This window comes from Marmota flaviventris, chromosome 17, assembly GCF_047511675.1.
Source record: "Marmota flaviventris isolate mMarFla1 chromosome 17, mMarFla1.hap1, whole genome shotgun sequence".
Lineage (NCBI taxonomy): Eukaryota > Metazoa > Chordata > Mammalia > Rodentia > Sciuridae > Marmota > Marmota flaviventris.
The window spans coordinates 61,226,932-61,245,818 of record NC_092514.1 but is presented as its reverse complement, the minus strand read 5'-3'; the positions used below and the strand labels follow the sequence as shown (position 1 = coordinate 61,245,818).

Here is an 18,887-nt window from a genome sequence, read left to right as displayed (position 1 = left end):
CACCCTCCACAGCTCACACCATGGCCCGCTCCTGCTGCTCCTCTTGCTGCAAGCCTACCTGCTGCAGGACCACCTGTTGCAAGACCACCTGCTGGAAACCAGCCTGTGAGAACACCTGCTGCAGCACATCCTGCTGTCCACCCAGCTGTTGTGGTTCTAGCTGCAGTGGTAAAACCAGCAGTGAGTCCAGCTGCTGCAAGCCATGCCTTCCTCCAACTTCCTGTGAAACCACCTCCTGCAAGACCACCTGCTGCAAACCAACCTGTGTGGTCAGCTGCTGCAGCACACCCTGCTGTGAGCCTTGCTGCTGCCCCAGCTGCTGCATCATCCCCTGCTGCCAGCCCTGCTGCCCTCCTTCTTGCTCTAGAACCACCTGCTGCAAGACCACCTGCTCCAAAAAATCTCATGTGATCCGCTGCTGCAGCAAACCCTGCTGCCAGCCCTGCTGCTGTGTGTGCAGCTGCTGCCGTCCTTGCTGCCCGTGATCAACTCCCCAAACACCAGTGTCTACAAACTCCTCTCAACCTGTTGCCTTACTTGCACCAATTCTCCTCCTACCTTGGCTTAAAACAATCACAGTGTCATAAGAAATTATGTTCATCATCCCTCATGTAAGACCTTGTGAATCACCTTGATAGAATGCAGATCACCCCCACTCTCATCTTGTTCCTTACACCTTGTGAACTTGGACCATCTTCATAGGTCCTTGTTGGGGTCTTATGATCTTGGTTGGAATTCTGGAGCCAAAATCTTTATCTCACTATGTAAAGAAAATAGGACACTTCTTTAGAAGAATTACATAGCTGTATAAAACAGTTCCTTCATCATTATAGTCATGATTTCTTTTGCATTTTCTTCCATATTTCTGTATGCTACTTTCTTCTATCATAGTCACCTTCAGTTGCCTGCCTAAGTACTGCCAAAAATTTCATAGATTCTTAATAAAAACTGGACCTTTATTCATTCCATATTGTCTATCTTTTTTATTTGTTATAATTAGTTATACATGACAGTAGAATGCATTTTGACTCATACATAGATGGAGTATAACTTCTCATTCTTCTGACTGCACATGGTGTAGAATCACATCGTTGTGTAATCATATATGTATATAGGATAATAATGTTTGATTCATTCTACCATCCTTCTTATCCCATCCCCCTCCCCTCCCTTCACTCCCCTCTACCTAATCCATTCTTCTCTAGCTTCCCCCTTATTGTGAATTAGCATCCACATATCAGAGCAAACATTTGACCTTTGGTGTTTGGGTATTGGCTTATTTTACTAGCATGATATTCTCCAGCTCTATGTATTTGCCTTCAAATGCCATAATTTCATTCTTCTTTAATAGGTAATATTCCATTGTGTATATATACATTTTTTATTCACTTGGAAAACATGGAATAGAACAAAACTTTTCCCAGCTAACCCACTCCTCAGTTTCTACCCAAAGGACTTAAAATCAGCATATTACAGTGACACAGCCACATAATGGTTATAGCAGATCAATTCACAATAGCTAAACTATGGAACCAATCTAGATACCCTTCAACATATTATCTCTTTTTATTTGCCTGTGCTATGAGACCCTGAGGTGAAAATCGAGGGCTAAATAGATTTTTAAGTGCAAATACATTGTCATTTTATCTTACTCTATACCAAAGATCCCTAGAAGTTATTCATCTTCCATAATGGATATGGCATATCTATTTATATGCAAGTCCCACTTTGATCTCCCTGAAAACCACCAATCTGTTCTTTTCTTATCTGAGTTGATTCATTTTACATACTGCATATATAGGTGGAACCCCTGTAGAATTTGTCCTTCATTAATTCATTGGGAGAGAAGCCTATGGCCCATGCACATAGGGGAGAATTTCCCTCTTTTTTAAGCCTGAAGAGCATTCTAGTGTAGGATTTTTCCATATTCTTTTGACCCATTCTTCCATCAATAGATATTTGGGTTGTTTCCAAGCTAGGTTTTTGTTCCGAGTGGCTCCCTTGAACATGATAATGCTAATGTATCTAGAAGCTTCTGATCTCATTCTTTCCCCTAAATACCCAGGGGTATGGTTGCTGGATCATACAGAACATCTGTGTCTGTGTGAGAAAGCTATATAACAATTTCTATGGCTCCTGCATCATTAAATATCCCCTCCAGTATAGCAGGGTTTGAATTTCTCCACATCCTTGTAAATGTTTCTCCTCCTCCTTCTTCATCTTCTCCTCCTCCTTCTCCTCCCTCTTTATGGCCCCACATGCTACCTCTCTTTAACTTTCTCCCCTTTGGATATTCTCTCTTCCTTTTGACTTCATACTCTAATTTCTAAACTCTTAATGAACTGTATTTTTAAGATCCTTTTCATCTGTTTAGTTTATCCCTTTGGGGAATGGAATAAGGTGGATCAGTGGAATCTATATCATCATAGCAGCTCCTTAAGAGTGAATCAAAACAGCAACACAGCCTGAAAAACAGTCTACTAAGCAGAGAAGAGTCAAGGACTCTTTCCCTTCAAACGGGCAATCAGAGCTGTGGGAAAAGGAGCCTGGCCAATAATGGGGTGGTTGGGAAACTGAGACCAATTAAATTCACACCAAATCTGGTGACCCCTGAGTCACTCCTTTCAAACCTTAAAAGGGCTGGAGAAAGGCTGACACATCCTACTCTCCTCTCCACATGGTCTGAGGCTACCAAAAGGAGGGATGCATCAGAACCAGTAGGGCAAGAAGGGAGTGAAAATCTGCATACGGACTCTCCTAACAAGTTGGATCACTTTGGGTCAGACTTGAGAAAAAAACAAACTGTACAGTGTCTGAAACTTAGAAAGAACCAACTTTATTTAAAAAAAAAAAAACTCACAAAACAAACAAATGAGTAAATAAATAAATAGGCTCTCAGAAGATGGGGGGAGTGGAAATAGGCAATATGTCTTGACTTTTTCACAATCCAGAATCAAAGCACCGAGAGAATACCTGACCAGAAAGCCAAAAATAGTTTAAAAGCAATTTTACTTTTCTTATTACCTAATTTCTCAACTTATGAAAAAAAAAAGTTCACTTCCATTTCCAATCATATCAGTGGACTGCAGAAGAACATGCTCAATAAATTTTTTAAGGTTTATTAGTATATGGCTTGGTTGCAAAGGACTTATAATCATGGGATTGATACCTCCTCTCAATGTGGTGCTAAAGCCTGAACATATTACCACGGTCAAACTGAGTGACAATATTGACAAGATTCTCATCTAACCCAGGGCACATAATATAGTAAAGGGAAAGCAGTTCACCCAAAGCCCTTTATATAAATGTAGAAGCAATAGTAAGTAATACAAGCAGGTGGGTAGAAATACTAACAATACAGGAGAGCATGTTACTTCAAATAGCTCAGAACATGAGAAAAATTGACCCCATTGACACCTCAGTAGAGGAAGATCAGAAAAAGATGATAGTTACAATGTTTAATGAACTAAAAGTACATCTAAGGAATGAACTAAGAGGAAAAATAGGAAGTGGCAGATCATTTCAATAAAGAGACAGAGATAATGAAAGAAAAATAAACATATAGAAACACTGAAAGTGAAAAACTCAATAAATCAAATTGAAAATACAGCCTGACATGGTGGCACACACCTGTCATCCTAGAATTTGGGAGGCTGAGGCAGGAGAATCACAAATTAAAAGCTAGATTCTGCAAATAAGCAAGGCTCTAAGCAGCTTAGCAAAACCTTGTCTTAAAATTTAAAAATTAAAATTAAAAGGGCTGGTAATGTTGCTCAGTGATTAAGCACCCCTGGGCTCAATCTCTACTACCAAAAAATGTTTTGTTTTGTTTTGTTCTGTTTTCAGTAGAAAGGATCATCAGTACATTGGACCACATAGAGGACAGATTTTCAGGTCTCACAGGCAAAGAGTATAATCCTGAAAACAAAGTCAACAATGAAGAAAAATAGTTAGAGACCATGAGCAAGAACATACAAGAAATCTGGGACAACATTAAGGGAACAAAACTAAGAATCCTTGGCATAAAATAAGACATTAAGATACAAAGTAAAGGAATGCAAACTCTTTTCAGCATGGAGCTATCAGATAATTTCCCAAACCTTAGGAATAAGGTGAAAATCCAAATAGAAGAGACATTATAACCCCAATAGACAAGATCAAATCATATCCTCATCAAGGAACATTATACTTAAAAATGAATATACAGAATAAGGATAGAATTTTAAAAGCAGTAATAGAAAAAGAGCAGTTTATACTCTGAGATAAGCTTCTTCTAAGCTCACAGCCCAGGCTCCAAAAGTTGAGAGGGCTTAGATTAATATTTACCAGGTTCTGAAGATAATGGTTGCTAAATAAGATTGCTACATTCAGAAAAAGCTATTCTTCAGCATTAAAGATGAAATAAAACCTTCCATGATAATAAGAAACTAATAGAATTTATAACAGTAAACCAGCACTACAGAACACACATAATGATGCATTATAAGCAGCAATGAAATAAAATATCAGAGCCAGGAAATGGATGAATCTCACTAGGAGAATACTCAGTAAAGGAGAATCAAGATTGAAGCAAATTCATAATAAATTAATATGGCAGTAAATAAAACTAATCTCTCTATTATAACATTGAATGTAAGTAGTCTCAGCTCTCCAATCAGAAGACATAGATTGGTAGAGAAGATTAAAACCCAAGACCCAACTATTTTTTTCTTACAAGACACTCACCTTACAGTCATAGACATCCATAAGCTGAAGGTGAAAATATGAAAAAGATATACCAAGCAAATGGAGAATGAAAGCAAGCAGAAGTAGCTATGCTCATATCTGGCAAAGTAGATTTCAAATTGAAATTAATCTGAAGAGAAAAAGAAGGGCACTTCTTATTGGTTAAGAGAATCATCCAACAAGATATAAGATTTGTAAATATTTATGACCCAAATATCAGTGCACCCCTACTCAAATAGACCCCAATACAATAATAGTGGATGATTTCAACACAATTCTCTCACCAATAGACAGGTCATACAGAATAAACCAAGGAAAGAATCTTCAGAATTTAGGCATACTGTCAATCAAATGGACCTAATGAACAACTCTAGAATATTTCATCCATCAGCAACCACACTGACTTTCTTCTTACCCACACATGGAATCACTTTTAAAATTTAGCATATTTTAGGACAAAAAGTAAATTGAGATAATTTCTTCCATACTGTCAGGTCATACTGAAGTGAAATTAGAAATCAATAGCAAAGTATAAAACATAAACCATTTTAACACATGGTGATTAATTGATGAACTTTTGAAACAGTTATATGTCAAAGAATAAATTCAGAGAGAAATCAAACAGTTCTTAGGAACAAATGAGAACAGTATTAAAACATTTCAAAATTTCTGGGATAGTATGAAGGCAGTTCTAAGGGGAAAGTTTATAGCATTGAGTGCTTACATTTAAAAAAAAAGAGAGAGAGATCCCAGAATCTAATGTTACATCTCAAGACACTAGAAAAGCACAAATAAACAAATTCTAAAAACTATAAAAGACAGCAAATAATAAAGATGAGAAATAAAATTGATAATTTAAAAAAATTACAAAGATCACTGCACCAAAGAATTAATTCTTTTAAAACGTAAATAAAATTGATACAATCTTAACCAAACTCACCAAAAGAAAGAGAAGACCTAAATCAATAAAATGAGAGATGAAAAGGAGTTATTACCACAGATATTTCTGTAATACAGATGTTCATTAGGACCTATTTTGAAAATAATACTTCAATAAGCTGGAAAATATGTAAGATGTTAACATGTTTAGGCACATATGATCTACCCAAATTTAACTAAGGCTATAGAAAACCTAAGAAGGCCAATGTTGAGCATTAAGATTAAAGCAGCAATTCAAAGCCTTTCAACAAAGAATAGTCCAGGAACAGATCAATTCTCAACTGAGTTCTACCAGAACTTTAAAGGACAAGGAGGACCACATGTAATGGGGAAATGTTGAGAGCTCTCCTTTCTATGCTGAGATTGTACAAAAGTACCCATCTGCTACACAATTGTACTAGAGGATCTACCGCTGGGCCAAGGCAAGAAAAATGAAAAATAGAAAGACTATGCTAAAGTGAGCCAAACGAATGTTCTCGTTCATGACATGACTGCCTGACCATTTGCTCCTCCCCTAAAAAATCTACAATGTGGTACTAGAAATCATCAGAGTGTTCGAATATAAGGAACACATAAGAAATTGGAACATTGTCAATACTAATGATGCAGTGAAAATTTAAGCTTTGAATTGGAACATGCAACGTGTGTACATAATTATATATCTAAGGAGAAATCCAGTGAAATGTGGAGAAGGCCTCCACAAAGAGGGGAATAAATCTTCCCCCCTGGGAATTCTATAAACAATCCTATACTTAGTTGTGTATCCACCAGAAATGTTTATACATGTGAGCCCAGACTCTGCAAAATCACTTAATAACAGCACAAATTTGAGTAGTCCCAAGCTACAGACAAGCTACATGTTCATCTAGAGGACAACAAACAAGCAAATTGTGTCAAGTTCTTCATTGTAAATATTACACACTGAGAATGAACAATCTGAAGAGAATCATATAATGAGTGTCACACTCCTAATATAGAGACCTACCTACTCTATTCTTTTGATGATCCTAAAATGGAGAAAAGCAAAAACTGACTGAGATTACAAGTCAACAGAATGATTAACTAGCACCCTTTGGGGATGAGTGAGAGGATGTGGTTTGTAGGCAATGGGATTATTTCTATTTCCTAACCTGGTGATAGCGGCAGGGAATACATTCACTTTAGAATACATTACCAACCTGGAAACTCATAAATTGTTTCCTCTGGAATAGAATGGGAGATCTAAATATATTTTCAAATGCATTAGTCTTCATAGATAAATCAGGAACCATATCACCTAATCTTAATTCCCTCATGAAATTGATTAGAAGGCAAAAAAGCAGCACAGGAAATGAGAAAAGAGGGGAGAGAAAGAGACAAGAGACATGGATAAAAGGAAAGAGGGAAAGACAGAGGAAAGTCCTGACCTAGGATCACAGAGTCCACTGGTGCCCAGATGAGAAACAGATTCACCTGATCATCCTGGTTTTCCTGGGTCTGCAAAGCTCATGTGGAAGAAAGTCCCACAGGCTCATCCCGGGGAGCCCTCCAGTACTGGATAAAACAGGACCGATGGCCACCCACACATCCATCCATACCTGTCTCATCCCATGTGAAGCTTCTGTTTCTACCCTCACTTTCTGGTCCTGTTCTGCTATGGAAGACCACATGCCAACCATCCTCTTCCACATGTGGAAGACCTGGTACAGAGACAGAGGCCTCAACCAGCCTTGGGGCAGGATCCTCTGGATGAACACATGTGTGCTTCCTCACTGTGAATATAGCAGCATCACGCTCCTCCCATAGACACTTCCTAATCTGAATACAGACAAAGCAAAAATATTCTAGAACAAGAGCTGACCCCCCAGGGCACCAGGAGCCACCACATGACCAAAATGATGCTCAAAGCACCAAGGATGCTAATGAAGTGACTGCCTTCCTTTCATCTGGAAACAGTTCTTGTGAGTTACAAGCTCTTAAGAAACAGATTAAACACGTTTACAATACTCATCACATTTGCATAGCAAATTTTTGTAGACAAACACAAGCCAAATACGGAAAATAACAATAACAACTAGAAGGAAATGGGCTGATGATTGGTTCAAAATTTGGAGGCTCCTGGGATAAAAGAGCCGGATTTTCAAGTAGTCCTCATATTGTGCAAACTCACTCACCTGTGAACAGGATCCCACCCTCCACAGCTCAAACCATGGCCCGCTCCTCTTGCTGCAAGCCTACCTGCTGCAGGACCACCTGCTGCAAGACCACCTGCTGCCAGCCTTGCTGTCCCCCAACTTGCTGTGAAACTACCTGCTGCAAGACCACCTGCTGCAAACCAACCTGTGTGGTCAGCTGCTGCAGCACACCCTGCTGTAAACCTAGCTGCTGTGAGCCTTGCTGCTGCTCCAGTTGCTGCATCTTTCCCTGCTGCCAGCCCTGCTGCCCTCCTACTTGCTCTCAAACCATTTGTTGCAGGACCACCTGCTCCAAAAAATCCCACGTGACCCGCTGCTGCAGCACACCCTGCTGCCAGCCCTTCTGCTGTATGTGCAGCTTCTGTCAGCCTTGCTGCCCATGATCAACTCCACAAAGTTTGCCTGCATAAACTCTTCCTAACCTGCAGGAAGTTTCTTTTAACCTTCACTGAAAACTATCATACTGGCACCAGAAATTCTATTCACTGGCTCCAACATAAGACCCTGTGAATGACCTTGAGAGAATGCAGACTCTTTAACCTCTTCCTCTCCTTCCTTATGCCTTGTGCATCTTGACCCTGCTTCACGATCCTTGATGGGGAAGTGTGATCTTGGTTAAAATTATAAAACCAAGAACTTTACCTCTCCATCTAAGAAACACAAGAACTTTAGCTCTCCATCTAAGAAACACAGGAATACACATATTCAGAATTCCATAGCTGTGTGCCACTGTCCCTTTACTTTACAGTTATCATTTCTTTGGTATTCTTCTCCAGATTCCTGTATTCTATGTTCTCCTGTCATTGTCACCTTTAGATTCCTCCCTGGGTACAACCATCCTTCAGAAATTCTTAATAAATACTAAATATTCATTCCATTATGTCTGTCTTTATTTTCCTACACTAAGAACCCCTGATGTGAGAATCACATGCTTAATAGATTTTTAACTGAAAGATAAGTTGTCACTATATACAATCTGTACCACAAATCCCTGGAAGTTGCTCATCTTGCATAATTGAAATGGCATACCTATTGACAGGCATCTCCCTACTTCCACAGACTCCAGCCTCTGGAATCCACCACTCCATTTTTTTCTTATCTAAGTTGACCTATTTTACATACCTCATATAGGTAGAGTCATGTTGTTTGTCCTTCTATATTTGGTCTAGTTCATTGAAGGGAGAGAGAGCTAAAGTTCATCCACATTAGTACATGAGGAACGATTGCCTTCTTTTTTAAGCCTGAATATTATTCCAGTGTGTGTTTCTGCCATATTTTCTTTATCCATTCCTTCACCAAAAGATGTTAGGATTTCTTCCACACCCACCTTACAGTTGTTCACAATACTGCCTTGAACATGAGAGTGCTGATATCATTTCAAGTTGATCATCCCATTTATCATCCCCTAAGTACCTGGAGGCAGGATTGCTAGATTGAATGGTATTTCTATGGCTGATTCTTTCAAGAAACTCTGCACTAATTTCCATGGCTTCTGCATCATGAGAAATTCTCTCCCCTGTTGCAGGTTTCTAATTTCTCTCCAACCTTGTCAAAACCCTTACTGCATTCGGTACTTTGTAGAATATCCAGAAACAATATTCCAATACTACAATGATTGCAATGTTAGGATGATATGCCTCTGTTTACTGACATCTTATGCAATTGGGATAAAACACTTTGTCTTGCCTAATGGACTACAAAATCAAAGAATAATGTACCTGCCCTGTGCTATGTTCAATTAGACACTGCCAATGTTTCCATCTCTCCTTTCTGTCATGGTCATGCCTCCAAACATCCATGGTGGACCACCCCACTGTCTTTAAAAAGAAATATTTATTTTCACAAAATCCTCAACCAAGCTAGGGAAATGCTACTAATCTTTAAGCCAATCTTTCTCTTTGCCCTCAATGAATGGACTCTGCTCCTGCTAATGTCACTTTGAAGTTCCACATTCCAAGAATGATCTCCTCTCCCTTGGTGGCATGTCCTGTGGCATCTGAGTGGTCACCTCAAAATGTGATGTCCCCAATTTCTTTGTGCAAACTTTCCCTTGACATAACATTTAGAGTCATTTAGGATATGACATGCCTTACAAGTCCAGCTACATTTTCAGATTCATTAGTGTTATCTGCTTCAATACTTCGAGCCTCCAAATTCACAACTGAGATATAAGCCCAGTGAAAAGTCTGTGTTCACATGAGACAAACTGGTATCACCAGCTTCCTGATTATGTTTCCCAGTGACAACCTCCCCTGCTTCTCTTCAGTGGGTTGAGCCAATACTCGCTTAATCTGCAAGTAAATTACTCTTTCAATCATTTGAGTTGAGGGCTTACAACACTTCCTCATTCGTATTCTGCAGAATGACACAATCTTGGTCTAGAAATGGCAATTATCATTTTTAATAAATGGATTGAACTTTGTTCAGGTGATATGAAACTACCAGTTTGTATTCAAGAGACTCCTGAGAATTCCTCCCCATGGTGTGTGCTTCGGAAAAGAAGGCTTGGAGTTTCCTAGTGCACCAAATGAAAACAACACTGTAGATCTCTTTGCCCAGGCATTGTCAGAGCACTGACATAGTGCAATCTACTGGCAGGAGAGAGCTTTCAGAAGTGCGGGACATGGAGTTGCATTGAGGCCAAATTATGTCAAGAGAGTAGCAATCTCAGCTCCTTTGAAACTCACTTCATGAGAGAAGGTGGAGGAAACACAGTGAAAACGGAAGAATAAATTTGTAGAATGCCAATCAGAATAGATCCTGCTGAGAATAGAACTGAGTGAAATCCAGTGTCTCATATGCATGTGATCATGACCACATTAAATTGTTTTCATAAACTCAAGGTTGTTCTAACATTGGAACGTTCTCCAGACTTTTCATCACATTGATCAGAGCATTGCTGATCAAGGCTGCTACAGAGCTCTAAGTGGGGAGGTCCCGTGGCTGGGGCTTAGCTCTAATTAAGCTTTAGAGAATTTTTTGGAGACATCTGTTCTGGAGAGATTAGATCAACACACCCCTAGAACTGGGCAGATGCTGATCGATGCTGGGAACCTGGATATCAGGAGCCCCTGATAACAATATTCACAGAGCAGGGGAGCCAACCATCCCCAATTCTCACGCATTCCGCTGCCCAAGCCTTCCCAGACTGAATTCCTGAAAGTGATCACTCCTACCTTTCAGCTTCAGCTGCTCACATGAGCCACCAGACTCCAGGGAAAGAGGTGGTAGGTGCTTGGCTGGACTGTACCACAAGGTTTGCAATGGTCTTCCGAGCTACTGCACAAGCAAGCTGCGGCGTGGCCTCCTCAAGATGACTCCTTCCTCAGCTCTCCATTTACTAGTTATGAAACACAGAGCACCTTCCAAACACAGTTGGCTGTGCAGCCTCTGGATCAGCTAACATCATGTTGTTTTTCTGTGCCAAATTTGCCTGCTATGTTGCTCGCTCTTGCTCTCTCTCTCTTCTCTTCTCTTCTCTTCTCTTCTCTCTCTCTCTCTCCTCTCTCTCTCTCTCTCTCTCTCTCTCTCTCTCTCTCTCTCTCCCACACACACACACACATACTTTATCTGCAGTAAACCAGTGCTGTTACCACAACCAGCTACACACTTCCTAGTTCATTGTTCAATGCATCTGAATTTCTGAGTCTGACTGTTCAGTGGTGAATTACAAAGAATTCCTTCATCCACCCAACTGGCTAATAAGAAGTACGTTCTCTGCTTGAATCTTGACCCAGCAAGCAACTGGAAAGGTAGCCTAGCTCTAATCCACCAGCGTGAATCTCCCCAAAATAAAATGGTGAAGAAAAAAAAATTGAGAGAACATGGATAATTCAGCCACAAAGAAAAGAATAAATCTTTCAATATGAGAATTGTATGAACAATTCTATGCCCAGGATTGCATCCACCAGAAATATCATTTGCATGACCACAGGCTCTGTGCAAAAACATTTATATGAGCCACACACCAATAAAGAAAATTTTTAAAAGAAAGCCACATGCTCATCTAGAGGACAACCAACAAATAAATTGTGTCAATTTCACTCAGTGGAAATTTTACGGCACTGAGAATGAACAGACTGTAGATAACTATACTGATGAATCTCACACTCATAAGGAGATCCAATACTTCTACCATCCTGAAGAACCTAAGAGTTGAAGAAAGCCAAAACTGCTCCAAAAGGTGACAAGTCAAGAGAGGAATCTGCCCTCTTAGGGGATGAGTGAGAGGATATGATTTGTAGGGAACAAAGTTCATGTCCGTTTCCTAACCCACTAATAGTGACATGCATGCATTCACATTAGGATATTATATCAAGTGGGAAAGTAATAACATGCATTATTTTGGATGGAATGGTAGAAGTAAAAACGTTTTAAATACAAGATTCCTCACAGATAAAATTAGGTACCATCTCACCTGAGATAATTTCCTCATGGAATAGAAAGAAGGCAAGAAAACAATAGATAGATGAGAAGGGAGGAGAAAGAAACAGAGAGGCAGAGACAGGAAAAACAGAAAGATCCCTGACCCAAGAATCACCGACTCTGCTGGCATGCTGGTGGGGACCACAGTGACCTGCTCATCCTGACTGGCATAGTCTGCAAGGCTAGTGTGGCAGAGTGTCCCAGAGGCTCATCCTGGTGAGCCCTCAGGACTGGATAACAGGACAGATGGTCATCCACACACCCATCATACCTGGCTCTTCACCATGTACTGCTGCTGCATCTGCTCTCACATTCCGGTTCTGCTCTGCTATGGAAAACCACGTGTCCAACATCCTCTTAAGGTGTACCTTGGATACACCTGGGACACACAGGTGGGAGAGCTGGGACAGAGACAGATGCCTCTAGGAGTCTTTGGTCAGGATGCTCTGGATAAACACGTGTTCTGTTCATCTCTGTGAATACAGAAGCTCCTCCCATAGACACTCCCTAATCTGAATACAGCCCCAAAACACAAATCTCCAGAGGAACAACTTCCCTGACCCTCCCAGGGCAGCAGGAGCCACCACATGACCCAAATGATGCTCAGAGCACCAAAGATGCTAATGAGGTGACTGTCTTCCTTTCATCTGGAAACAGTTCCTGTGAGTTAGGCCCTCTTAAGAAACAGATTAAACACTTTCACAACACTCATTACATTTACAGTATAACTTCCTTAACAAACATAAACTGAATATGGAAAATAACATAAACAACAACAAGGTGAATGGCTGCTGATTGGCCCAAACTTTGGAGGCCCCTAGGATAAAAGAGCCCAATGGCAAGGAGTCACCATATTGTGCAAACCCACTCACCTGTGAACAGGATCCCACCCTCCACACCTCACACCATGGCCGGCTCCTGCTTTTCCCCTTGCTGCCAGCCTACCTGCTGCAGGACCACCTGCTGCAAGACCACCTGCTGGAAACCAGCCTGTGTCACCAGCTGCTGCAGCACACCCTGCTGTCCACCCAGCTGCTGTGCACCCAGCTGCTGTATTAAAACCACCTGTGACAGCTGCTGTCCCCCAGCTTGCTGTAAAACCACCTGCTGCAAACCAGCCTTTGTGGTCAGCTGCTGCAGCACACCCTGCTGTGAGCCTTGCTGCTGCCCCAGCTGCTGCATCATTCCCTGCTGCCAGCCCTGCTGTCCCCCAACTTGCTGTGAAACCATCTGCTGCAGGACTACCTGCTGCAAACCAACCTGTGGCCCCAGCTGCTGCAGCATCTGCTGCCAGCCCTGCTGCTGTGTGGACACCTGCTGCCAGCCTTGCTGCCCGTGATCAACCCCCTAAGGACCAAGGTTTGCACAGACTCCTGTTAGCTGCCTTTCCTTTCCTGCAAGAACTCTCTTCTTACCTGGCTGAAGATCATCAAGCTGTCACCAGAAATTCACAGTCACCCCTGTAACAGCATGTGAATCACCTCAAGGGAGTGCAGACCACTCCACTCCTGTCCTCTTCTTCCTTAGGCCATGTGCATCTTGTGCCTGCTTAATATATCTTTGATGGCAAGGTGTTGTCATGGCTGAAAAATCTGAGACCAAGATGTTTACCTCTCATCTAAAGAAAACAAGAACACATTTTTCCAGAAGAATTTCATAGGTATATGCAACTGCTCCTTCATCGTTACAGTTATGGTTTCTTTTTGTCTTGTTCTCTATATTCCTGAATGCTGCTTTCTCCTGTCAACATCAACTTCAATGGCCTGGGTACAGACAACCTTTATAAATTATTAATAAAATTTTGGAACTTTATTCATTCATATTGTCTGTCTTTATTCTCCTATGCTGAGAATGTCTGACATGAGAATCCTATGTTTCATACGTTTTAGGTGCAAAACATGTTGTTATTTCATCACACTCTCTACTGAAGCTTCATAGAAGTTCTTTTTCTTGAGTAACTGACATAGCCTACAAACAGCTGAGTAGTGACACGTGTCCGTGATCCAGCGACTTGGGAGGTTGAGACAGGAAGTCCATGCCCAACCTCCACAACTTAATGAGATCTTAAGCTACGTAGCAAGATCCTGTCTCAAAATGAAAATAAAAATGACTGAGGATGTGGCTCAGTGGTAAGATATCCCTGGATTTGATCCTCAGAACCAAAAAATAAATCTGAATGTCACACCTATTGCTTTTCTGCTCCCTGCCTCAACTTACCTTCACCCTCTGAAACCACAACTCCATTCTTTCTTTATGTGAGTTTCACTCTTTTACATGCCTCATAAAGGTGGAATATTTTAGTGTATAGCCTTCTGTGACCAGCTTAGTTCATTTAGGAGAGAATCTTAGGTTTCAATCACGTTAGTACAAGGGGGAGGATTTTCTTCTTCTCTAAGGCTGAGCACTATTCCATTGTAGGTGTCTGGCAAAAGCTCTTGAGCCATTCATCCATCAGCTGACAGGTGTGCTGGCTTCCACAATGTGGCTATTATTCATAGTACTGCCATGAACGTGAGAGTACTGACGCCTCCCTAAGTTTCTGATTTCATTCTTTCAAACAAGCACCTGGAGGTAGGGTTGCTGGGTCATACGGCATTTCTGTGTTTGATTTTATGAGAAAATGCCATACTAATTTCAATGGTCCCTGCACCATTTGACATTCCCTCCAATATAACAGGCTTTCAATTTCTTCACATCCTTGTAAAAACCCTGACTCCATTGGGTACTTTCTAGCATAGACAGACACAATATTCTGATGCACAACAATTGCAATTTTAGGATGACATGCATTGTTTACCAACATCTCATGCAGGACAAAATTCTTCGTCTTGCCTATGAAACTACAAGATTAGGGTGCAATGTCTTTCCCCTGTCCCATGAGATGCTGGACACTGCCATCTTTTCCATTTCTTCCAATCCAATGCCCCCAAGCCTCCAAACCTCCTTAGTGGACCACTCCAATGCTTTCCAAAAAATATATATATTTATTCTCACAAAATCCCCAACCAGGCTAGAGTAAATGCTTCTAATCTGGAAGCTACTTTTTTCTGCTTGAGGTGCCTTTGCAATAAATGTGCTCCTACTAGTGTCACTTTGAAATTATACTTTCCCATCTTTCTTATTTTCCTGTCTTGTGGCACCTGAGTGTTCAGCTCAAATGGGATGCTTCTGATTTGTTCATGCGAACTTTCCTTGAGTTCCTCTTTGATGTAATGTTTGCAGACTATTAAGATATTAACATGTCATACAAGTCCAAATATATTTTTGACACATCGGGCTTCTGATTCAATACTTTTGAGCCTCTAAATCTTCCAGGCAGAGTTATAATCCTGCTGAAAGTTCTGTGTTCCAGAAGTCACAGGAACTCTCCTGTTTTATGTGTCATTTGATTGGGTGACAATCTGATACCACCTGCTTCTTGATCATGTTTCCCAATGAAACTTTTCTCCCAGCATCAAAGTGGGTTGAGGTAATGCTTACTTAACCTGCAGGTAAGCTCCTCTTTTTATCATTTGAGTTAAGGGCTAAAGGCCCTACTTCACTCATGTTCTCCAGGATAATACCATGTGGTGTAAAAGCAACCAGTATCAATTTTTAGTATATTGCTCTGGACTTTATTCACATGGGTCCAGTTCCATAATGAAACTCAGCAATTTGTCTGCAACGGTATCATTAGAATTCTTGTCATGCATATTAGTACAAGGGGGAGGATTTCCTTCTCTTTTATATATGACTAGTATTCCATTGTATGTTTGTGACACATTTTCTAGATCCACTGTCACTCAGAGGACATTTGGGTTCCTTCCATGGCTTGGCTGTCTTTAATTGTTCTGCCATGAACACTGGAATGTAATGTCTTCAAGATTCTGATTTCATTTTTTTTACCTAAACTCCCTGAAACGGGGCTGCTGGATCTTATGGTGTCTCTGTGCCTGCTTTTATGAAGTCCCTCCATACTGTTTTCTCATTCTCCTGCACCATTTTACATTTCCTCCAGCATAGTGGGACTCCTATTTCTCCACATCCTTGTCAATGACTTTAGTCTGTTTTAATAGTATCCAAATACAATATTTTATTATTGCATTTATTGCCATGTTGGAATAGTATTCTTCTGTTTTTGACATCTTGGCAATGAGAAAAAAAATTCTTGGTTTTGCCTAAGGAACTGGAATATCAAGGAACCATACTCTTGTCTGTGATTTGCTAACAGGGCACTAACATCTATTCCATTGTGCCCCCAAAGACTGACTTCTGTGAGGGACCATCCCACTGCCTTTGAGAAATGCACATTTAATATCACAAAATCCTTAACCAGGATAATGTGATTTCTTCTAATCCTGACCACTTTAATTTCCTCTTTCTCAGGGTAATCTAATCTCTCCTATGTTCTTATCTTGTGGCTACTGAGTTTACTGCCAAAAATGTGATATTTCTTAATTGCTAGTGTAAACTTTCATTTTTTTCCTGCCTTACATGACATTTAAGAGCTAATTATGTTATCACATATCACATAAGCATAATCATTTTTCTTGTAACTGAGGGTCTTTATTTTCTCCAGTCTATTTGTCTGTTTGTGATACCCAGAGTAGTATGTCTTTCTTCAAAGAATCACAGGGGCTCTTTTATTTTATGTCTCAGTTGATCTGGGGACAACTTGATACCACCATCTTCTTGACTGTGCTTCCCAATGACACTTTTCTCTCAGCTTTTCAGTGGGCTGAGCCCATGCTCCCTTATCCTGCAAGGAAGTTCCTCTTATCATTTGAGTTTAAAGTCACTTCTTCACCTATGTTCTCCAGAGCAACATGATATTGTTTAGAAATAACAAAGCATTAATTTGAGAAAATTGCTCTGGAGTTTGTTATCTTTTTTTTTAAGTATATAACAAAGCTCAGCAATTTGGCAAAATCATTTTCCTGGAATTTCTGCCATGATGGGTGTGTACCAGAAATAGATCACTGGGACAATTCCATACCACCCTCTGCAATAACACTGCTAGTGTATGTTAGGGCACGGGTATGCCTTCGGGAACATTAGTACAGACAGCCACATCAAGACCAAATTGGATCATAGGAGAGTAGGGAATTTGGGCTCATTTAAAATTGACTTGATTAGAGAAGATGGAAAGAAAAACAGTGAAAACGGGGAAATAAATTTGTGGGATGCAAATTCAGTATATATCCTAAATAATATATAAATGAGTCAAATCCAGTGCCATAATAACCCAAATGGGCTTATTTTCAGAAATGCAAAGTTGGTCTAAAATTGCAATATTAAGTAAATGCTTTTATTCAAATATACTTTACAGGGTTAAATAATCTTTAAACTGCCTCAATCTGTGAAGAAAAAGTCTTTTACAAAAGTCAACACATTTTTAAAGATAGACAACCTTAACAAATGAGGAAGAAAAAATTGCTACAAAGAAAAGACTGAAAGTGTCATATTTAACTGTGAAATATACTATATGAAGAATATAAGGACACCCAGTTCTCGGTCACATGCAACATTGTAGTGGAGGACGTAGGAGTGTATTGTGGCAACCAAAATTTTAAATATAAAAAGATTATTATGAGATGAATAAAACCGTTATTTTGATGGATATATGACTATGCATGTAAATTTTCCCCTCCACAAATTTGTCAATATGCTGTTGATAAAATACAGGAAAGAAAATAATTTTATTTAATGACTTGAAATCTCTGAGTAGTGCTAAACGAGGCTACACTAAAATGACTGCCTCATCTCAGTTTGTGCATAACTCTCCCTGTTAATCACCGCAAGTCCCGCATCCTGGGAAACCCCTGGATGCTATGCAAACCTGATAAATGGTCACCCCGGACATGTTGTATGAATGCTTTCTGAATCTCTGTATACTCCTCTATCACCTGCTCTGATTCTGCTCTGCCATTAGGAACACATTGCGCCAAACATTCTCGTGCCAAGCATCTTTGGTGGACAAATGCCTGTTAATTTTGAACCAGGTTTGTGCATGAACAACCTTGAAACCATGCACAGATTCAATTTGTCACAGTGATGTATCATCCTCATGCCCCATCCCAGAGATACGTTCCAAAAGAACAAGCTGTGGATGGACATCTGTCTTGAGTTTCTCCAGTCCAAAGGAATCATCAGATGACAGATGATGATCAGAGCAGGAAAAAATGTCAATGATGTGACCTTCCTGTCCTTTATCTGGAAAAAAAATTCATGAGTTATTGACAATTTAAAAAAACAGATCCAACACTTATTTTCAAAAGATTCATAACATTTAGAAAAAGACTTCCTCCTCGTCGACCCCAAAATGAATACGGAAAATAATATAAACAACAACAAGGAAAAATCCTACTGACTGGTCCATACTTTGGAAGTACAATGCACATAAGATCTAGATTGGGACGAGTCATCATAATCTGAAAAACTCACCTGTGAACAGGACCCACCCTCCACACCTGACACTATGGCCCGCTCCTGCTGCTCACCTTGCTGCTAGCTTGCCGGCTGCAGGACCACCTGCTGGAAACCAGCCTGCTGTCCACCCAGCTGCTGTGGGTCCAGCTGCTGCCAGCCTTGTTGCCACCCTGCCTGCGTCAGACCACCTGGTATAGCACCACCAGATGCCATCCC

General features: G+C 40.4%; 1 protein-coding gene across 1 annotated transcript; it reads left to right on the top strand.

The window, feature by feature from the left end:
• The first annotated feature begins 20 nt into the window (after positions 1–20).
• LOC114101904 (keratin-associated protein 9-1-like) lies at positions 21–13,602 on the top strand. The gene is made up of 3 exons (XM_071603852.1): positions 21–471; positions 7,866–8,035; positions 13,189–13,602. Exons 1-3 carry the CDS (start codon positions 21–23, stop codon positions 13,600–13,602), a joined length of 1,035 nt encoding a protein of 344 aa, XP_071459953.1.
• Positions 13,603–18,887: the final 5,285 nt, after the last annotated feature.

Coding starts and splice junctions, on each gene's coding strand:
- LOC114101904 (XM_071603852.1), top strand. CDS start 21: ATGGCCCGCTCCTGCTGCTCCTCTTGCTGCAAGCCTACCTGCTGCAGG. Junction 472..7,865: donor TGTGTGCAGCTGCTGCCGTC/CTTGCTGCCCGT, acceptor TGGCCCGCTCCT/CTTGCTGCAAGCCTACCTGC. Junction 8,036..13,188: donor GTAAACCTAGCTGCTGTGAG/CCTTGCTGCTGC, acceptor GGCTCCTGCTTT/TCCCCTTGCTGCCAGCCTAC.